General features: G+C 42.3%; 1 protein-coding gene across 4 annotated transcripts in view; it reads left to right on the forward strand.

The window, feature by feature from the left end:
- The window catches only part of LOC147197953 (cohesin subunit SA-2), a 37,846-nt gene that overhangs the window by 3,844 nt on the left and 11,130 nt on the right, over positions 1–22,872 (forward strand). For 2 of the 4 annotated variants that reach the window (XM_086123136.1, XM_086123138.1), the window contains exons 4-25: positions 14–175; positions 235–331; positions 421–509; positions 585–656; positions 1,114–1,318; positions 2,523–2,662; positions 2,735–2,808; positions 2,877–3,000; positions 3,094–3,192; positions 3,728–3,807; positions 3,895–4,002; positions 4,285–4,405; positions 4,481–4,604; positions 4,677–4,780; positions 4,894–4,986; positions 5,073–5,159; positions 5,679–5,879; positions 6,169–6,245; positions 6,315–6,402; positions 6,509–6,589; positions 6,911–7,003; positions 7,078–7,252. In XM_086123136.1, the coding sequence (XP_085979262.1) occupies positions 14–175; positions 235–331; positions 421–509; positions 585–656; positions 1,114–1,318; positions 2,523–2,662; positions 2,735–2,808; positions 2,877–3,000; positions 3,094–3,192; positions 3,728–3,807; positions 3,895–4,002; positions 4,285–4,405; positions 4,481–4,604; positions 4,677–4,780; positions 4,894–4,986; positions 5,073–5,159; positions 5,679–5,879; positions 6,169–6,245; positions 6,315–6,402; positions 6,509–6,589; positions 6,911–7,003; positions 7,078–7,252 (2,494 nt within the window). The remainder of the gene's footprint in view (positions 1–13; positions 176–234; positions 332–420; positions 510–584; positions 657–1,113; positions 1,319–2,522; positions 2,663–2,734; positions 2,809–2,876; positions 3,001–3,093; positions 3,193–3,727; positions 3,808–3,894; positions 4,003–4,284; positions 4,406–4,480; positions 4,605–4,676; positions 4,781–4,893; positions 4,987–5,072; positions 5,160–5,678; positions 5,880–6,168; positions 6,246–6,314; positions 6,403–6,508; positions 6,590–6,910; positions 7,004–7,077; positions 7,253–22,872) is intronic. The other 2 variants (XM_086123137.1, XM_086123140.1) reach the window with 1 other exon arrangement.

Here is a 22,872-nt window from a genome sequence, read left to right on the forward strand (position 1 = left end):
GTGTAAACCACAGAGGCGTAGGAAAAGAACTCACACGGAAGTGGAGAATGTCACAAGCAAAAAGGCCCAAAGTCGCCGTTGCGGTGTTCGAAAGGACGTCCGTCATCGTAAACGTGGACATGCGGAGGCTGTCACTCTGTTTGACGCCATTACAATGGGTCCAAGCGCCATGCGGGTAAGATCCACCTTTACAACATTCTGATACTTAGCCGATTCTGACTGACATCTGAGCAGGTGGTGATCGACGGCTGGACGGAGGCCTATGCGGCGGACAGAGATGCCTCCCTCCTCGACCTCATCAGATTCTTCATCCAGTGCTGTGGTTGCAAAGGTAACGTTCACACTGTAATGACCATCTCTCAGCACACATGCATAATGTCAAATGTTTTTATTGTATTTATTTATTTTATTTTTTTGCAGGTGTGGTCACAGCTGAAGTGTGTCACACCAAAGGCGACAGTGATGCCATGGACAAGATGGTGGACGAGTTGGTGGAGGACTCGGATGAGGTCAGAAGAAGTCATTATGTTGCATCTGTCACACAACTACTTTGTGGTAAGAGTCTACAACATACTGTGTTTTAGGTTGCCGGTTTGCAATACAAGAAGTTTCTGGCTTTTCCATGGATTCTCACTGTCACTTGGCCCATGGATGCTGTGAGCATTATCTACTTTGCTATACAATTAATCACTCAATCAATCAATCAGTCAGTCGGGAATATAAACAATGACTTACCCATCAGTAAACCACACCCACACACACAATTCACAAGCTGGGTTCTCTCGTTTTCTGCCACATGACGTCACTTCCGGCGTTACTCGACCGTACCTGGTGTCCAAATTCATACTAAGCGAGTCCAAATTTGCCACGGTTTATGCGGTCCACGGGGGTGTCGTAGGACCCAGCCTGCGAATTGTCTTTCTAGAATTTGGAAACCATGTGTGGTGAAGTTGCGCCAGAAGTGACATCAAGAGCAGCCTGTGAATTTGGACATAGCTACTGCCACATAGGGCCCAATTTGGACATTTTCATTTACCTTATTGATTAGAATGGTACTCCAAATTGTTCATGGTGAAAATGTATATACGTACATGTGTAACACTTGCCTTGTAGGACAGCATGGAGTACCCTCTGATCCAGCCTGGCCCATACGGCCGATGGTTTCACTCTGAGCTGTGCGACTTTGTGTCTGTGCTGGTTTGCCAGTGTCAACACAGCCTCATCTTTGACAGCTACTTGATTAACACGCTCATCTCCCTACTCTCCGAGCTCGCCGACTCCCACATACGAGCATTCCGACACACCTGCACACTAGCAGGTAATGGCCATGCACACACACACGTATGCACGCACGCCCACCCACCCACACACACACAGAAACACTTGAACAGCAGATAGTTGGTGCCAGTATTTTTTCTTCTTTTTTCAGTAGGGTTTTTAAGGATGAATTTTTGAGGTGTAAAAATTACATCGATTAATGGCAACTCTTCAATTAACAAATTGGCACCTATTTTAACAATTGAGTCATCATTAAGAGCCACCATTTAATTCACTTGTCCAATTCCTCTGGCTTCAATCTCTCAACAGTAAATTTTATTTGCTTTCTCTAGTTCTTCATTAAAGCAGATCAAAATAATACATTACTTGGGAGAACAATGACCAAACCAGTAAGTGAAACAGTTTCAAAAAGATTGGCTCGTACATTAATCCCTCTTATTGCTTAATTTTTATTAAAAAAAACAAACAAACTAAAACAACAACCAAAAAAAACATCTCCAAAGATTTTTTGGGCCCAAAAGACGGCTTACTTACCAGTTAAAAATAAGAACTAAAAAATTCTCAGAATTAAAAATGCTTGTTTTACATTTCAAATATGACTCTTGTGCCACAACGACAAGTCTTTAATTCAAGTTTACAGCTGACTGCACGCTCCATGCGATAAAATGATGACATAACACAGCATCAGGTAGCGATGTTTTGGTTTGCTGTGGCTTTACTTTCATGAATACGAGGAGGAGTCAGGACTCCCATCGACATTGACTTATATATTGGAAAGTAAGGTTCGGTCAAGTGTCTTTTTTTTTTAATAGTTTTTGGTACATGCAGAAATAACTATTTACATTCTCTCTTGAAGTTAACTCATTTATTGAATGCAAAACAACGTATTTTTTTTCTACATAAACGTATAAAAACAACATGCGGTGTTATCTTCACTGTTGAGGTCAAAAGGGTTTTGTGGCTTCCAATGTCTTTCTTTTTCTGCGTGAGGTAGTCCAAATCGCGGTTTGCAAATTTAAGGTTGCTGACCTCTGCATTAAAATAACAGGCAGCCACGAATATGTGTATACTTTCTCATAAACATGTGTCAAGTCACATTTTGTAAACAATAAATCTGTCACTCCATTTTTTTCTGCAAAATTCACCTCCTGTAAGTCTGAAGTCCGGTTTGTCATCTTAAATATCATCCACCTATTTCAGTGGAACAATTTATCCTTTCATGCATTTTCCATCATTTTGATTAGCGGTCAAACTGCTGACCTCCCTGATGGACGTGGCTGTCAATCTGAGCCTGGCTGTTGAGAAGACTCAAAAGCTGCAGCAGGCGCAGAGGCCAAGCAGACAGAAAGCACAAGTGGAACGAGCACAACGGAAGGTGAAGGAGGTAAGAAACACAGTGCTTTCCCCTTGCCAGGATAGAAATTCCATTCAAAACATCTGGGCTTTTGTCTTCAAGCTACAAGAGAAGAGGGCCGAGATCGAGAGCATGATGAACGTCATCTTTAAGGCCGTTTTTCTCAAGAGATATCGGTACAACTACTCCATGGCTCTCTGAACACACCGTTGAGAGCTAAGATAAATCTGTATGTGTGGTCCAGTGACGTGCATCCAGAAATCCGTTCCATCTGTGCGGAGGAGTTGGGCCGATGGATGAGGCTCTACAGTTCTGTGTTCCTCAATGACACTTACCTCAAATACATGGACTGGATGTCGTATGACAAGGTGACAAGTTATGCTGCACACATGGCGAATGCAATTTTATATTCCTAAGAATACTTGTTTCCATTTTGTATTGTTTTGCATATTGTCCTGTAGATTCCAGATGTGCGTCTCAAGTGTGTTTTAGGCCTGCAGAGTTTATATGGAGATCCCATTGTTCTGCCTCACCTGGACCTCTTCACCAGCCGTTTCAAGGTAACCACATTCTTTTGTTAGCTTGAGATGAACTCCTAAAAAAAGTATTATTTTGAAGAAACAAAAACAATCGAGGGTAGAAAATATAAGGTTAGGGTGCAGGGTTTAACTAACACAAACAAACCCATTACCATTTAGTATTTATTTTTTACATTATGCACAACTGTCATTTATTGTGCAATAATCTAATTGTAACATGTATTTGTTACATATTTTGATGCATTTTTATGCTTTAGAAAACATTTATGTCTGAATTTTAGGGGGCCTTGGAACGGATTAGGGCATTTACATGGAAAACGCGTCTCTACTCTAAACTTTTCTCGTGAAGAAATTTCTTCCAGAACAAATTAATTTCGTAAGTAGAGGTACCACTGTATATGAATAATTAATATACTGTATACATTGTATACGTAGAATATAAAAATCCCTCTTAGAGCATTTTCCCTTGGAATTTTGTGGGGCGGAGTCTCCAGACGTCACGGTATGAGTAAAAAAATAAATGGCATCACCCATGAGTATACCACCTGTTTTCCAGGACCGTATGATCTCTATGACGCTGGACAAAGACCACGAAGTGGCTTTGCAGACGATGAAGTTGCTGCTGCTCATTTCCAAGTAAGCCACCAGATCTGTGTCAATGAATTAGCCTTTTTCCTTTCATAATAGTGATTGTTACGCTGCCCTCTGTCTCTAACCCTTCAGAACACATGAAGACGCGCTCACTGCAGGTGACTACAAGCCTCTCCTTCGGCTTGTTTATTCCTCTCAGCGCCCCCTTGCAGTCACAGCTGGGGAGCTGCTCTTCTTAAGGTAGACACTTTTGGGTAAAAAAAAAAAAAAACACACAAAAAAAAAAAGACGCTTCACAATATCCTATGGGGAAATGCTGAAAGGATCTCTATGTACAATATGTACAGTATGTATATGGGAATGGTAACAATGTAAAATCATAAAGTGTAATTAAAATATTAAAAATCCTTATGAAATAAAATATATTAAAATAATGTTAATAAAATTAAAATAAGGGGAGAAACATCTTGAGTGGTTTTAGTTTGGCTAAGTCAAACTGAACATGTTTTGTGGTTGTTTCAGGGTTCTTAGCATTGATGATCCTACTGCTATCAATCAGGATGAGAGAAGTCAAGAGGAGGCTCATAAACAACAAACGTTTACAAGACTCAAGGCCCTGCTGGAATTCCACCGTGACTCTAAGGTGAAATGCTCATTCATTACTGATGCCTGCGATTCATGTCCATGTCTGCGACACTACTAACACATCTGTTTACAGCTCCACAACCATGTGGTCTACCTCGTGGACAGCCTATGGGACTGCAGTGGAGCTCTGCTAAAGGACTGGCCCACCATCACGTCTTTACTGTTGCAAGACCCTCCCAGTCCTTTGCCGGGTACAGGTTGGGAGGATTTGCTTGTTCTTGTTGGAGCTTTTCTTTTTTTTAAGCAAATTGACTACCACTTGTTTTTAGGCCTCACTAGGGAGGATGAAGCGGTGCTAGTGGAGCTCATGTTGGCCTCTGTGCGTCAGGCATCGGAAGGACCAGTGCTGGCTGGGAGGAATGGTGCAAAGAAGGTCGGTGATTTTGTCGGGGGGGAACAAAAATGATTTGAATCAGGAAACTGGATTTAATTTGAGAAGGCAAATAGAATCATTATGTTGATGCGTTTGTCTATCTTTGCTACCAGATGTTGAGTTCCAGAGAAAAGAAAGTTCAGGTAGATGACTGCACAAAGCTGACACAGCATTTCCTCACGGTGCTTCCACACTTGCTAGCCAAGGTATCCCTTGCCTTTAACTGCCTGCCACTCATCGTTGTAAATTTTCGATGTCATGATGATTGAATGACACCTAAGACCACTTTAAGTTTTCAGGTCGCTGGGATATTGTTGCCTCCTTGATGAGGATTCCTCAGTACTTTCTGCCAGAGAGCACCGAGGCCAAGAACACACAGGTCAGCAGTCCGGCCCGCTGTCTGTGCAGGTTTTTCCGCTTCGTGAAGTCATGAAGTTATACATGATGTTTTAATGATGTTTACACCAATGTCGGTTTGTCTGTCAGTCAACAGGATTGAGGAAAACTTCATTAATTTTTATTAAACCTGTATTGTTGATATTTACACAAGCAGTTACACAGGCTTACTTGTCAATTCAGCGCCCAAAGGCGATTTCATTTAGCAACCTCTAATTTGGTAGGTGTGTCTATCATGAGTAAAATAAGTGTGCTAACATGTACCTAAACATGCACACCAAGTAGCTTGTTTTGATGTAAAGTAGGTGTCTTGGGATTATGTTGGCCATTTCCAGGGGTCCTTCATACGTTGTCCAATCACTACTAACTACTAACTAGACACATTGGTGCGACCAAATTTGAAAGAATTTCAATTTTTGTCATTGCGCAGAAATGAAACATAAAACTTTAATAAAGCTCCACAGTTCATTGATTTTGGATGCCGACCTCTCCTCCTTCTCAGTTGGTCTCCAGACTGTTAGCGGAAATTCGAGCAGTTCTGGAGGTCTACTCAGACGCAGCCGTCCTGGAGGCGGCGTCTCGCACATTCCTTAGTCTGTGTGGAGAGGAGACCACCTGGGGCTCCATGGCCCGGCCTGTCAGAGATTCCATGGTCCAGGGTTGGGTGGACCACCTGAGAGACCTGATGACCAACTCCTTCGTGGTGAGTTTCCAACAGGGCCAATCTTCAAACCGTAAGGATTTCTGTCGTATTGGCAGAACAAGAATCCCAATGAATTGTCAAATCAGGAGGTACCGGTAATTGTTTTTTTTCTCAGCATCCTTGCAGCATTCGAGCTTAAGTTAGTTCCATCCCGTCCCATAGAAAGGACCCTATTGTTTTTTTTAATGTTGTTGTTGTTGTTTATTTTTTATTTTTTTACTATAACCAGTCCAAGATGTTTGCTCGACGGGAATAGGTTGCATGCAAACATTAAAGCTCTATTCTTCAGGGGGCCATCTTCTCTGCTGATCAGGAGCAGACTGGAGACCTTTTTGTCACACTCAAGAAAGTCAGCGCTTTTCACAAGTAAGTTGTTCAAAACAAATAGAATCCTTATTCTGATCTTCCACTGATATTGCTTCTGCGTTCCGACAGCTGTCACGATCTGTCCGGCTGGAATCTGTTCGACCTGCTCTTGCCTCTTCTGCCAGTAGAGGGCAGCCAGGAAGGGGCGCCACCTGAGGTTATTAACGTTACCTTTTGTATTTTAAGATTTAAAATATTTGAAAATGACTGTTTATATTAATCGGCAAGAAAAGAGCAATTTTTATTTTTATTTTTTTTGACAGGTGTTAAAGGAAGTGTTACAATGTCTGTCTTACTGTGTTTTCTGGTCACTGAGCAGAAGCAGTGAAATTCTGACCTCCAGGGTGAGTTATTGCAAAATATACACAAATGTTCAGAGAAATGTGATTAATAAGCTCATAATTCTCAGTTCCGATGTGGTTATTTATTATAAGAGAGTTCCGTAGCTAAGAATAGAAACACAATAGCTCACAGTGCAGTTCATCACCACTGCTTAGAATAATAATACTATACAATAATGAACATTTTTTAAAATTACAGTCAAACTAAGCCTTGTTTGTCTTAAGCCTTGTTTGTCTTCGTAAAGGCTGAATTTATATGTGTTGTTATGTTAAATGTTGTAATGAGTGTTTATCACAAATATGTGTTTTTGTGTGTTTTATTAGGACAAGGCTGTGTCCCTGAGGCTTCAGTTGCGTGTGTTCTGTGAGGCAAGTCATCGTTGTCTCTCCCACTCCAATCGCAGCGTCAGGCAGCAGGTACAAAGTGTCATTCTTACAAAGAGTAATCCACTCACTTCTCAATCAACTCCCTCTTTTTCCTATCATTTCAGGCATTCCTGGGTGTGTCTGACATCTTGACTGCCCACTCCTACCAGCAACAAGTGTGGCATCCCACCTCCTGGGGCCCCCTGCCCTACACGCCCACGCCCAAACTACAGATGGCGCTGTTGAACTTTGTGTGCAAGAACGTCTTTGCTGGGCCAGATGGTGACCAGGAATGCAAAGGTGAGAGCTTCCACGTTGAATAGTTGTCATTGTCGGTCCAGTGACTTCAACCACAGCGGTGAAACACAGACAAATGAAAGGGATGTCTTACTGCTTGCTTGCTTGCTTATTCAACTAGGGTTTTATTCCATCCCATTTCAGCAGCAGTTTTCTATGTGTCAAACACAGCACGATTCTGGTTCTGAAATGTTCTGAAGTTCCTCCAAAAATACATTGAATTAGTTTACTCCTCAAGTCCTCTGTGGTTGGCAGCTGATGCAAAGTTTTAGCTTTGCACAAGTCGCTGGTGCATTGTCAACATCGGTCATTTCATTTCTATTAAATCTAAAAAAAAAAACGGATCTATTTTAAAATTGAAATACAACAGTTCATTGACTTTTTTGGGGGGAGAATAACCAAAATAAAAGTCATAGAAACATGGACTGTTATAAGAGAATAATAATTATTGTATGATATTGTACATGCATAAATGTTTTCTCTGTACAACTTCTCTATTATAAATTATAACGAGACCAAAGAATAACGAGACAGCACTTTAAAACACTCCAACAATAAAATTAATATTAAAAGTATGAATCTTTAAAAATATTTTCCTGTGGAACAAGTCCAAATAACATTTTGAAATAAAGAGTAAAAGTTGTTGAAAATGACGTAATGGTGTAGGACAAATCTCGCACACCAGGTGGCGCACTCACTCTGTCTTTAAGTCGTATGGCGGCATGAAACACGGAGTGCAACTCATTTCTCCACAAGTGCAAAAGTAGAGTGAAACCATGTTTCTTTTGTTACGAAAATATCGTCAAACATCTAAAGGTTGTGTGATATTTTAAGATGAACAAAACAGCATTGGCTTGTAAATCTCAAAAGGAGGTAGGAGTTAAATTCCTTCAGTGGTTTTTAATAACTGGATAACACTGAATGAACTATCACATCCAAATATGGTGGAGAGAGCAGGCGAGTCAATAAGGAGTCCAGTGGGAAGCTTTTCAATGTTCAAAGCAACACAGAGGGGAGGGAGCGCAAGTGGGCTATTATTGTGCCTAAAAAGCTGTTGTTTTATGGGATTAGCCTGCGAGCACTTTGGCTTTTATGGACACTTGTTCTTGTGTGAGAGATCACGGTGAGGCGAAACCATCAAGTGTTTTCAGTCTCTCTTTTTTTTTCCGTGGGAAAAATCCAATCAACTCTGGCTCACCTCCTCGCTGGTTTTATTGGCCTCGCTGCCGATTGAAGCCACATGCTGTCGTCGCAAAGATCCTCTCGTCTTATGTTTGATGTTGCACCTGCTGAAACCATTGTGTCGAGGCGCGCCCCGTTGTTGCCTCCCCGAGCAAGTGGAGGAAAGGATAAAGTACAAATACTGTGACACCTTGCCTTGCGAGCAAAAACATGGCAAAAGAGCAGGCAACCTGGGCAATTGTCTGCCCCCCCCCAAGCCAAAGGGAGCATTCGGATTGCTGATATTGGCCCACAACAAAACAATGACACTGTTTTGGACACTTAAGCGAGAAGGTGTTGGGAATCTCCCTGCATTGGGCCCCTGACTAATGATTGTTGGCTGATGGCTAGCTAGAAGTGGGCCCACAGAGGTAGCTCATGTTGCTTCATGTTATCAACACAACTGGAAACTCCCATAGACATGTCGGGACCAGCAACTAACAGGCTTGTTATTGTTTTTTGGGGGAGTCTCCATGGTCTTTCTTGCCTGAGGCTTTCAGGAGGTCTAGAAACATCCTTGCTATCTCATGAATTTTTCCAACCTCCGCAGAGGTTGACATGATGGAATTAGTGGTCAAGTCAACCACTGTTGCGCTCATGATTGAGTGACATCTTGGGGTCTTGGAGGGTGAAAGCACTGGGACGGCAGTGACATGGATGAACATGAACTAGTGAGCAGCGACAACAGCAACACATTTGGCGACTATTTTTCTCTTATTAGCGTTAACTGAATTAGCCTTTTTTGGGGTATTACTCGCAGTTCACAAAGTTCTCAAAGCGATGAGCACGTTTTGATACAGTAGCATAAAAGTTGCTAAATAGTTTTTGGGCCTGCTGCAAAAACAGAGTAACATGGCCGAACACGATGAATGGAAAAAAAAATACAGACGGCATCTCACAGCCGCACACAAGACAATTGGCCATCCCACATATATGAACTCACTGCAGTGGAAAAACGTTCTTGTCTGGAAATTAGATTTTTGAATACAGTGAAACTCCTCTAGAACGAAACCTACATGGGCGAAAAAAAACCCTAATGTGAAAAAAATCTTCATGCATTAACACCATTCCCATTCTACTGCCCCCCATACGATAAAAAAAAAACCCTGTTGCGTTATACGAAATCATTTTCTCTGCTCCAGCATCGCGAAGAGATTCACTACAACGAGGTCTAATCCAACAGCGACCTCTCCTGCTTTGTTCGGAAACGGCAACAGCAACCACCACACTGATTTACATAGTGAACTATGTTTATTTCGGTCACAGCTGCGAGTTTCCCGAACGCAACATACTCATAGCTGCTCTGCCATTGGCTGACCGAGCATCATCCTGGCCTCCGATTGGCCAAGAGGGACCTCACTGTCTATGTTTGTAGATACTGAAGCTAGATCCGTAAAAGATACAGTGGAATGCATCCGATTAGCTGCTCAGAGTAAAATGCTTATGGCTCGACGGACATTCAAATAAACAAACGTTTCCTCGTATTACAAGTAAAGCGTTTTCCTTGAAAATGCTTTACTTGTGATCATGCTAAAAACCTTACGCTAACTGGAGCACTAATGAGAGAGAAGCGCTCCAGTTAGTGTAAGGTTTTTAGCCTTCGAGAGCTAACTATGGCCACCGAGGACTACGAAGTGTCCCGTGGCTGGCTTAAAAGTTCATTGCATGACTGTCTTGGGTGGCGATCGAGGGGAGGTCGAGTTAGAGGCAGTGAGATGGTGGAAAGAAAAGCCACCGGGTCCACGAAGTATTTGTTATTGTTAGATTCAGACGCGCATGGACGTTGCATTGCTAAAAGGGCTACAAAACGGACCTTTGGATGCCAAGCAGCTAAGACAAGAAGAGCTCTGATGCTGGAAGAGAGGGTAAAAGCGATCAAAATGAAAGACGGAGCAAGCAAAATAAAAGACATTATCCAAGAAATTGATGTAAGTGAAAGTGAATGCTGATCGTAAGTTTCGCAATTTCTTTCCCTTTTTTTCTTTCTACACTGACAATGTGACGTGTCAAATAAGTGTGTGCTTATACTTATGCACTATTGGAATAAAAATAGAGTACACATACGTTTGTGTGTGCGTGTACACATACGTTTGTGTGTGTGTGGGTGTGTATGTGTGTGTGTTTACATATGAGATCAAATTTGCTACAGTGAAAAAAACCCCTGTTGTGAAAGATTTCTTGCTGCAAACATGATTTCGTTGTAGAGGAGTTTCACTGTACCACATTTATCTACTGTATTTAATTTGTTGTTGTTGAACTGCAAACAACATGACATGATTGTCAAAAAAGAAGTGGATTGCCCTGGCTGCTGTACAGTCGCAATATTATAGTATAATAATCCTAAAAAAACTGCGATTGGCTGGCGACCGATTCAGGGTGTCCCGGCCTACTGCCCGAAGACAGCTGGGATAGGCTCCAGCGCCCCCCCCCCCCCGTCCCCCCCCTGCGACCCTAGTGAGGATGAAGCGGTTCGGAAGATGAATGAATGAATGAATAATAATAATAATAATGATAACAATAATGATCATTATCATATTGTTATGACAATAATGGTTGACAATAAAAAGAGGCAGTGTGGATATTTTTGAGAGGCTGTTGGGAATGATTGCCTATTCACTGTATATGGGGATTTGCTGCTTTTCACAGGGTTCCCACGGGTCCTTAAAATTCATAAAAATACATAAAAAAAGAACTTGTAAAATTATGTTCTTAATCTTCCTTAATTTTCAGGGAAAGCTTCGAAAATCAATAAAAATCCTTAAAAATTCATCTGTGGTGTTGATTTCATTTGTATACAGTATGTAATTTTACCCACCCTTCCCCTGTGTGGCTTTCTGTTCATGAAATCCACCATGAATCCCCTGCTGAATGGAGAAAAAGTCCTGAAAAATGGCTAAATTAGCCCTCAAAAGTCCTTAAAAGGTCCATATAGAAAAAGCAAGTGGAAGAGTGGGAACCCTGCAGTCGACATTGTCCCAAGGTGTCAGTCAGTGTGTGTGCGAAGAGGACAAGAAAATGGATGGCCACACGTTTTTGGAAAACTGCACAGGTACAGGTAGAACGTGCAACCTCACACCAGCCAGAGCTGGGAATTGAACCCTGTCATGTCTGCAGCACAACACCAATGCACTAACCATTGGACTACCAGGCATGGAATGAATGCTCTGTGTTCCTTGGTGTGAGTGTGAGCACAAAGTAGAGGATCAGAAAATGGATAGCCATGAATGTTTTTGAGAACACACAGGACGGCTGGAGAGGGAATCAAACCCTGCACCTCCACAGTGCAATGCCAACGCACTAACCATTCAACTACCAGTCACGTGATGAACATTTTACATTGTGTCTATATAAGACCATTTTTTGAAATGTGAGCGCATGGATAGTAAGGCTTTTTTTGTTAAGTATGTTTTTAAGGATAGAACGCATTTTTCACAACAACAACAAAAAAAAAGACTATGTATAGTAAGGCGTCTTCAGACGAAAAAAAAAGACCATGTATAGCAAGGTGTTTTTAGCACAAAAAAAACGTCCATGTATAGTAAGGTGTTTTTAACCACCAAAAAACGACCTTGTACAGCAAGGCGTTTTTAGCCGAAAAAAAGGACCATGGCGTTTTTAGCCCCCCAAAAAACAACCATGTAGAATATACAGTATAGTAAGGTGTTTTTAGCCGAAAATAACGACCATGTTTAGGAAGGCGTTTTTTAGCCGAAAACAACGACCATGTACAAGTACAGTAAGGAATTTTGACCATGTGTCCTATACAGCTGAAAAAACATGTGTCGTAAGGCGGTATTGGCCGAAAAAAATGACCATGTACAGCCGAAAAAAAACGACCATGAATAGTAAGGCGTTTTTAGCCGAAACAAACAACCATGTTTAGTAAGGCATTTTTAGCCGAAAAAACGCCCATGTATAGTAAGGCGTTTTTGGCCGAGTAAAACTACCATGTTTATATAGGAAGGCGTTTTTGGCCCAAAAAAACGACCATGTCTAGTAAGGCGTTTTGGCCGAAAAAAACGACCATGTATATAAGGCGTTTTTGGCCGAAAAAAAACGACATGTACAGTAAGGCATTTTTAGCCGAAAAAACGCCCATGTATACTAAGGCGTTTTTGGCCGAGTAAAACGACCATGTTTAGTAAGGCGTATTTGACTGAAAAAAACCCCGTCTATGTATAGTCAGGCGCTTTTGGCCGAAAAAAAAACGACCATCTACAGTAAGGCGTTTTTGACTGAAAAAAATGACCATGTATGGTACGACGTTTTATGCCGAAAAAAAAATACCATGTATCCTATACAGCTGAAAAAACTACCATGTATAGTAAGGCGTTTTGGGCCGAAAAAAACAACCATGTTTAGTAAGGCGTTTTTGGCGGAAAAACAACAACCATGAAAAGTAGGAGGTTTTGGCCGAAAAAAACGACCATGTATAGTAAGGCGTTTTTGGCCGAAAAAACCGACCATGTATTGGAAGGCGTTTTTGGCCCCAAAAAAACGACCATGTACAGTAAGGCGTTTTTAGCCGAAAAAAACGACGATGTATAGTATGGCGTTTTGGGCCGAAAAAAGCGACCATGTATCGGAAGGCGTTTTGGGCCGAAAAAAACGACCATGTATAGTAAGGCGTTTTGTGCCGAAAAAAACTACCATGTTTAGTAAGGCGTTTTTGGCCCAAAAAACCGACCATGTATTGGAAGGCGTTTTTGGCCCCAAAAAAACGACCATGTACAGTAAGGCATTTTTAGCCGAAAAAAACGACCATGTATAGGAAGGCGTTTTGTGCCGAAAAAAATCCGAACATGCATAGCAAGGCGTTTTGTGCCGAAAAAAACGACCATGTGTCGTCAGGCATTTTGTGCCGTAAAAAAAAACCTGACCATGAGTAGTAAGGCGTTTTTGGCCGAAAAAAACGACCATGTATGAGTCAGGCGTTTTTGGCCCAAAAATACGACCATGTATAGTAAGGTATTTTTAGCCGAAAAAAACCACCATGTATATATAGTAAGGCGTTTTGTGCCGAAAAAACCGACCATGTATAGTAAGGCGTTGTGTGCCGAAAAAAACGACCATGTATTAGTTAGGCGTTTTTGGCCCAAAAAAACCTGACCATGAGTAGTAAGGCGTTTTTGGCCGAAAAAAACGACCATGTATGAGTCAGGCGTTTTTGGCCCAAAAATACGACCATGTATAGTAAGGTATTTTTAGCCGAAAAAAACCACCATGTATATATAGTAAGGCGTTTTGTGCCGAAAAAACCGACCATGTATTGGAAGGCGTTTTTGGCCCCAAAAAAACGACCATGTACAGTAAGGCATTTTTAGCCGAAAAAAACGACCATGTATAGGAAGGCGTTTTGTGCCGAAAAAAATCCGAACATGCATAGCAAGGCGTTTTGTGCCGAAAAAAACGACCATGTGTCGTCAGGCATTTTGTGCCGTAAAAAAAAACCTGACCATGAGTAGTAAGGCGTTTTTGGCCGAAAAAAACGACCATGTATGAGTCAGGCGTTTTTGGCCCAAAAATACGACCATGTACAGTAAGGTATTTTTAGCCGAAAAAAACCACCATGTATATATAGTAAGGCGTTTTGTGCCGAAAAAACCGACCATGTATAGTAAGGCGTTTTGTGCCGAAAAAAACGACCATGTATTAGTTAGGCGTTTTTGGCCCAAAAAAACCTGACCATGAGTAGTAAGGCGTTTTTGGCCGAAAAAAACGACCATGTATGAGTCAGGCGTTTTTGGCCCAAAAATACGACCATGTATAGTAAGGTATTTTTAGCCGAAAAAAACCACCATGTATATATAGTAAGGCGTTTTGTGCCGAAAAAACCGACCATGTATAGTAAGGCGTTTTGTGCCGAAAAAAACGACCATGTATTAGTTAGGCGTTTTTGGCCCAAAAAAACGACCATGTATAGTAAGGCATTTTTAGCCGAAAAAAACGACCATGTATAGTAAGGAGTTTTTAGCCGAAAAAAACTACCATGTATAGTAAGGCGTTTTTCAACGAAAAAAAAACAACCATGTATAGCAAGGCGTTTTAACCCGAAAAAAAAAACGACCATGTATAGTAAGGCGTTTTTAGCCGAAAAAAAACGACCATGTTTAGTAAGGCGTTTTTAGCCGAAAAAAACTACCATGTATATAGTCAGCCGTTTTTAGCCAAAAAACATGACCATTTGTAGTAAGGCGTTTTTAGCCGAAAAAAAACGACCATGTTTAGTAAGGCGTTTTTAGCCGAAAAAAACGACCATGTATAGTAAGGCTTTTTTAGCCAAAAACAGACGACCATGTTTTAGTAAGGCGTTTTTAGCCGGAAAAAAAACGACCATGGATGATAGTAAGGCGTTTTAACCCCAAAAAACGACCATGTATAGTGAGGCGTTTTTAGCCGAAAAAAACGACCATAAGGCGTTTTTAGCCGAAAAAAAATGACCATGTATAACGACCATGTATCGTAAGGCGTTTTTAGCCGAAAAAAAACGACCATCTTATATAGTAAGGCATTTTTAGCCCCAAAAAAACGACCATGTATAGTAAGGCATTTTTGGCCGAAAAAAAACCGACCATGTATAGTAAGGCATTTTTAGCCCCAAAAAAACGACCATGTATAGAAAGGCATTTTTAACCCAAAAAAATGACCATGTATTGCAAGGCATTTTTAGCCCCAAAAAACGGCCATGTATAGTCAGGCGTTTTTAGCCGAAAAAAACGACCATGTATACTAAGGCGTTTTTAGCCGAAAAAAAAAAGACCATGTATAACGACCATGTATCGTAAGGCGTTTTTAGCCGAAAAAAAAAACGACCATGTATAGTAAGGCGTTTTTAGGCGAAAAAAACGACCATGTATATAGTAAGGCATTTTTAACCCCAAAAAAACGACCATGTATAGTAAGGCATTTTTGGCCGAAAAAACCAACCGACCATGTATGTAAAGGCGTTTTTAGCCGAAAAAAACGACCATGTATATAGTAAGGCATTGTTAGCCCCCAAAAAACGACCATGTATAGTAAGGCATTGTTAGCCCCCAAAAAACGACCATGTATAGTAAGGCGTTTTTAGCCGAAAAAAAACAACCATGTATAGTCAGGAATTTTAGCGTCAAAAATGACCATGTGTAGTCAGGCGTTTTTAGCCGAAAAAAACGACCATGTATAGTTAGGCGTTTTTAGCCGAAAAAAAAAGACCATGTATAGCACGGCGTTTTTAGCCGAAAAAAAAATGACCATGTATAGTAAGGCGTTTTTAGCCGAAAAAAATTTACCATGTATAGTCAGGCGTTTTTAGCCGAAAAAAACGACCATGTATAGTAAGGCGTTTTTAGCCGAAAAAAACGGTGCAAATGGTTTTCTTCATTGGCTGTCATCCGGGTGAGGGTGCCCCCTCCCCTCTGCCGATGGCCCGAAGACAGCTGGGGGAGGCTCCAGCACACCCCCCCGACCCCGACCCTTGTGAGTACAAGGGGATGAGAAAATGGATGGGAGGGTGGACGGAAAGCACCCATGCCAGCAAGAGAACACGCAAGAGTGACAGGCCGGAGCTGGATTTGAACCCTGGACCTCTGCGTTCGCACTCCAACGCACTAACCAGTGGGCCACGGAGCCAGCCAAGCATCACACTCAAATGTATAAATGAAAGCATAAAACACTTTTTTTTTTTTTTTAAATTAAAAAAAAGAAAAGATCAACACAACACATTAAAAGTCATGATACTCTTAATTCTCTCTGTGTTGTCATTTCTTGCTCTTGTGCAGCTTTCTTGGCTTCGATCTTCCCCACCTGTTCCTGTCGGAGAAAGGGGATGTCATCTGACCATCTCAATCACAACAGGACATTTCCTGAAATGTCATCAGCCATCTCAGTCACAACAGGATTTTTGCGTTTTTGGCCAAAAAAACCGACCATATATCTATCGTAAGGCGTTTTTAGCCGAAAAAAACGACCATGTATAGGAAGGCGTTTTTAGCCGAAAAAAAAACGACCATGTATAGGAAGGCATTTTTGGCCAAAAAAAAACGACCATGTACAGGAAGGCGTTTTTAGCCGAAAAAAACGACCATGTATAGTAAGGCATTTTTAGCCCCCAAAAAAAGACCATGTATAGTAAGGAATGTTTAGCGTCAAAAACGACCATGTATAGTCAGGCATCTTTAGCCGAAAAAAAAAAGACCATGTATAGTAAGGCGTTTTTAGCCGGAAAAAAAATGACCATGTATAGTAAGGCGTTTTTAGCCGAAAAAAACGACCATGTAAAGCCAAAAACGTGGTCGTTTTTTTGGGCCAAAAACGCCTTACTATACATGGTCGTTTTTTTCCAGCTAAAAATGCCTTACTATACATGGTCAGGTTTTTTTCGGCTAAAAACGTTTTACTATACATGGTCATTTTTTTTCCGGCTAAAAACGCCTTACTATACATGGTCTTTTTTTTTTAGGCTAAAAATGCCTGACTATACATGGTCGTTTTTGACGCTAAACATTCCTTACTATACATGGTAGTTTTTTGGGGGCTAAAAATGCCTTACTATACATGGTCGTTTTTTTTTGGGCCAAAAACGCCTTACCTATACATGGTCGTTTTTTTCGGCCAAAAATGCCTTACTATACATGGTCGTTTTTTCCGGCTAAAAACGCATAACGATACATGGTCGTTTCTTTCGGCTAAAAACGCCTTACTATATATACATGGTCGTTTTTGACGCTAAACATTCCTTACTATACATGGTCGTTTTTTGGGGGCTAAAAATGCCTTACTATACATGGTCATTTTTTTTTGGGCCAAAAACGCCTTACCTATACATGGTCGTTTTTTTCGGCCAAAAATGCCTTACTATACATGGTCGTTTTTTCCGGCTAAAAACGCCTAACGATACATGGTCGTTTTTTTCGGCTAAAAACGCCTTACTATATATACATGGTCGTTTTTTTTCTGCCAAAAATGCCTTAGTATACATGGTCGTTTTTTTTTCCGGCCAAAAACGTCTTACTATACGTGGTCCTTTTTTTTCGGCTCAAAACGCCTTACTATACATGGTCGTTTTTTTTTTCAATTAAAAACGCCTTACTATACATGGTCGGGGTTTTTTTCGGCTACAAACGCCTTACTATACATGGTCGTCTTTTTCGGCTAAAAACACCTTACTATACATGGTCGTTTCTTTTGTTGTTAAAATGCCTTACCATTCATGGTCGTTTTTTTCGGCTCAAAACGCCTTACTATACATGGTCGTTTTTTTTTTCAATTAAAAACGCCTTACTATACATGGTCGGGGTTTTTTTCGGCTAAAAACGTTTTACTATACATGGTCATTTTTTTTTCGGCTAAAAACGCCTTACTATACATGGTCTTTTTTTTTTAGGCTAAAAATGCCTGACTATACATGGTCGTTTTTGACGCTAAACATTCCTTACTATACATGGTAGTTTTTTGGGGGCTAAAAATGCCTTACTATACATGGTCGTTTTTTTTTGGGCCAAAAACGCCTTACCTATACATGGTCGTTTTTTTCGGCCAAAAATGCCTTACTATACATGGTCGTTTTTTCCGGCTAAAAACGCATAACGATACATGGTCGTTTCTTTCGGCTAAAAACGCCTTACTATATATACATGGTCGTTTTTGACGCTAAACATTCCTTACTATACATGGTCGTTTTTTGGGGGCTAAAAATGCCTTACTATACATGGTCGTTTTTTTTGGGGCCAAAAACGCCTTACCTATACATGGTCGTTTTTTTCGGCCAAAAATGCCTTACTATACATGGTCGTTTTTTCCGGCTAAAAACGCCTAACGATACATGGTCGTTTTTTTCGGCTAAAAACGCCTTACTATATATACATGGTCGTTTTTTTTCTGCCAAAAATGCCTTAGTATACATGGTCGTTTTTTTTTCCGGCCAAAAACGTCTTACTATACGTGGTCCTTTTTTTTCGGCTCAAAACGCCTTACTATACATGGTCGTTTTTTTTTCAATTAAAAACGCCTTACTATACATGGTCTGGGTTTTTTTCGGCTACAAACGCCTTACTATACATGGTCGTTTTTTTCGGCTAAAAACACCTTACTATACATGGTCGTTTCTTTTGTTGTTAAAATGCCTTACCATTCATGGTCGTTTTTTTCGGCTCAAAACGCCTTACTATACATGGTCGTTTTTTTTTCAATTAAAAACGCCTTACTATACATGGTCGGGGTTTTTTTCGGCTACAAACGCCTTACTATACATGGTCGTTTTTTTCGTCTAAAAACGCCTTACTATTCATGGTCGTTTTTTTCATCTAAAACGCCTTACTATACATGGTCGTTTTTTTCGGCTCAAAACACCATACTACACCTGGTCATTTTTTTCATCTAAAAACTTCTTACTATAGATGGTCGTTTTTTTGGGTTAAAACGCCTTACTATCCATGGTCGTTTTTTTCTGGCAAAAAACGCCTTACATGGTCGTTTTTTTCGGCTAACAACGCCGTGCTATACATGGTCTGTTTTTTCGGCTAAAAACGCCTTACTATCCATGGTCATTTTTTTTTGTGCTAAAAACGCCTTACTATACATGGTCGTTTTTTCCGTCTAAAAACGCCGTGCTATACATGATCTTTTTTTTCGGCTAAAAACGCATGGTCATTTTTTTTTCGGCCAAAATCGCCTTATGACACATGGTCGTTTTTTTCGGCTAAAAACGCCTTACTATACATGGTCGTTTTTTTTGGCCAAAAACGCCGTGCTATACATGGTCGTTTTTTTCGGCTAAAAACGCCTTACTATACATGGTGTTTTTTTTTTCCGGCCAAAAACGCCTTACTATACATGGTCGTTTTTTTCGGCTAAAAACGCCTTACTATACATGGTCGGGGGGTTTTTCGGCTACAAACGCGCTTACTATACATGGTCGTTTTTTTCGTCTAAAAACGCCTTACTATATATACATGGTCGTTTTTGACGCTAAACATTCCTTACTATACATGGTCGTTTTTTGGGGGCTAAAAATGCCTTACTATACATGGTCGTTTTTTTTTTGGGCCAAAAACGCCTTACCTATACATGGTCGTTTTTTTCGGCCAAAAATGCCTTACTATACATGGTCGTTTTTTCCGGCTAAAAACGCCTAACGATACATGGTCGTTTTTTTCGGCTAAAAACGCCTTACTATATATACATGGTCGTTTTTTTTCTGCCAAAAATGCCTTACTATACATGGTCGTTTTTTTTTCCGGCCAAAAACGTCTTACTATACGTGGTCCTTTTTTTTCGGCTCAAAACGCCTTACTATACATGGTCGTTTTTTTTTCAATTAAAAACGCCTTACTATACATGGTCGGGGTTTTTTTCGGCTACAAACGCCTTACTATACATGGTCGTTTTTTTCGGCTAAAAACACCTTACTATACATGGTCGTTTTTTTTGTTGTTAAAATGCCTTACCATTCATGGTCGTTTTTTTCGGCTCAAAACGCCTTACTATACATGGTCGTTTTTTTTTCAATTAAAAACGCCTTACTATACATGGTCGGGGTTTTTTTCGGCTACAAACGCCTTACTATACATGGTCGTTTTTTTTCGGCTAAAAACACCTTACTATACATGGTCGTTTTTTTTGTTGTTAAAATGCCTTACCATTCATGGTCGTTTTTTTCGGCTCAAAACACCTTACTACACATGGTCGTTTTTTTCGTCTAAAAACGCCTTACTATTCATGGTCGTTTTTTTCATCTAAAACGCCTTACTATACATGGTCGTTTTTTTCGGCTCAAAACACCATACTACACCTGGTCATTTTTTTCATCTAAAAACTTCTTACTATAGATGGTCGTTTTTTTGGGTTAAAACGCCTTACTATCCATGGTCGTTTTTTTCTGGCAAAAAACGCCTTACATGGTCGTTTTTTTCGGCTAACAACGCCGTGCTATACATGGTCTGTTTTTTCGGCTAAAAACGCCTTACTATCCATGGTCATTTTTTTTTGTGCTAAAAACGCCTTACTATACATGGTCGTTTTTTTCGTCTAAAAACGCCGTGCTATACATGATCTTTTTTTTCGGCTAAAAACGCATGGTCATTTTTTTTTTCGGCCAAAATCGCCTTATGACACATGGTCGTTTTTTTCGGCTAAAAACGCCTTACTATACATGGTCGTTTTTTTTGGCCAAAAACGCCGTGCTATACATGGTCGTTTTTTTCGGCTAAAAACGCCTTACTATACATGGTGTTTTTTTTTTCCGGCCAAAAACGCCTTACTATACATCCATCCATCCATCCATCCATCATCTACCGCTTATCCGGGGCCGGGTCGCGGGGGCAACAGCTTTAGCAGGGAAGCCCAGACTTCCCTCTCCCTAGCTACTTCTTCCAGCTCTCCCCGGGGGATCCCGAGACGTTCCCAGGCCAGCTGGGTGACATAGTCTCTCCAGCGTGTCCTGGGTCTTCCTCGGGGTCTCCTCCCGGTGGGACATGCCCGGAACACCTCACCAGGGAGGCGCTCAGGGGGCAACCGAATCAGATGCCCAAGCCACCTCATCTGGCTCCTCTCGATGTGGAGGAGAAGCGGCTCGACTCTGAGCCCCTCCCGGATGACCGAGCTTCTCACCTTATCTCTAAGGGAGAGCCCGGACACCCTGCGGAGAAAACTCATTTCGGCCGCTTGTAACCGGGATCTCGTTCTTTCGGTCACGACCCATAGCTCGTGACCATAGATGAGGGTTGGAACGTAGATCGACCGGTAAATTGAGAGCTTCGCCCTTTGGCTCAGCTCCTTCTTCACCACGACAGACCGATACAACGTCCGCATCACAGCAGACGCTGCACCGATCCGCCTGTCGATCTCCCGCTCCCTCCTGCCCCCACTCGTGAACAAGACCCCAAGATACTTGAACTCCTCCACTTGGGGCAAGATCTCCTCCCCGACCCGGAGGGGACACTCCACCCTTTTCCGACTGAGGACCATGGTTTCAGATTTGGAGGTGCTGATCTTCATCCCAACCGCTTCACACTCGGCTGCGAAACGCTCCAGTGAGAGTTGGAGAGACCCGTTTGAAGGAGCCAACAGCACCACATCATCTGCAAAAAGCAGGGATGCAATACTGAGGCCCCCAAAACTGACCCCCTCAACGCTTCGGCTGCGCCTAGAAATTCTGTCCATAAAGGTTATGAATAGAATCGGCGACAAAGGGCAGCCTTGGCGGAGTCCTACCCCCACTGGAAACGATTCCGACTTACTGCCGGCAATGCGAACCAAACTCTGACATCGGTGGTATAGTGACCGAACAGCCCATATCAGGGGGTTCGGTACCCCATACCCACGAAGCACCCCCCACAGAACTCCCCGAGGGACACGGTCAAACGCCTTCTCCAAGTCCACAAAACACATGTAGACTGGTTGGGCGAATTCCCACATACCCTCGAGGACCCTGCTAAGGGTGTAGAGCTGGTCCACTGTTCCACGGCCGGGACGAAAACCACACTGCTCCTCCTCGATCTGAGGCTCGACTTCCTGACGGACCCTCCTCTCCAGCACCCCTGAATAGACCTTACCAGGGAGGCTGAGGAGTGTGATCCCTCTGTAGTTGGAACACCCCCTCCGGTCCCCCTTTTTAAAAAGAGGGACTACCACCCCGGTCTGCCAATCCAGAGGCACTCTCCCTGTTGACCACGCGATGTTGCAGAGGCGTGTCAACCAGGACAGCCCCACAACATCCAGAGCCTTGAGGAACTCGGGGCGGATCTCATCCACCCCCGGGGCCTTACCACCGAGGAGCTTTTTAACCACATCGGTGACTTCAACCACAGAGATAGGAGAGCCCATCTCAGAGTCCCCAGGCTCTGCTTCCTCCAAGGAAGGCGTGTTGGTGGAGTTGAGGAGGTCTTCGAAGTACTCTGCCCACCGATTCACAACGTCCCGAGTCGAAGTCAGCAGCGCCCCATCCCCACTGTACACAGTGTTAGTGGTGCACTGCTTCCCCCTCCTGAGACGTCGGATGGTGGACCAGAATTTCCTCGAAGCCGTCCGGAAGTCGGCGTCCATGGCCTCACCGAACTCTTCCCACGCTCGGGTTTTTGCCTCGGCGACCACCGAAGCTGCCTTCCGCTTGGCCAGTCGATACCCGTCAGCTGCCTCTGGGGTCCCACAGGCCATAAAGGCTCGATAGGACTCCTTCTTCAGCTTGACGGCATCCCTTACTGCTGGTGTCCACCAGCGAGTACGGGGGTTGCCGCCACGACAGGCACCAACCACCTTACGGCCACAACTCAGATTGGCCGCCTCAACAATAGAGGGACGGAACATGGTCCACTCGGGCTCAATGTCCCCCGCCTCCCCCGGAACATGGGAAAAGCTCTGTCGGAGGTGGGAGTTGAAACTCCTTCTGACAGGGGATTCCGCCAGACGCTCCCAACAAACCCTCA

The sequence above is a fragment of the Hippocampus guttulatus genome, chromosome 11 (assembly GCF_054856545.1).
Source record: "Hippocampus guttulatus isolate MCC_2025c chromosome 11, RoL_Hgut_1.0, whole genome shotgun sequence".
Taxonomy (NCBI): domain Eukaryota; kingdom Metazoa; phylum Chordata; class Actinopteri; order Syngnathiformes; family Syngnathidae; genus Hippocampus; species Hippocampus guttulatus.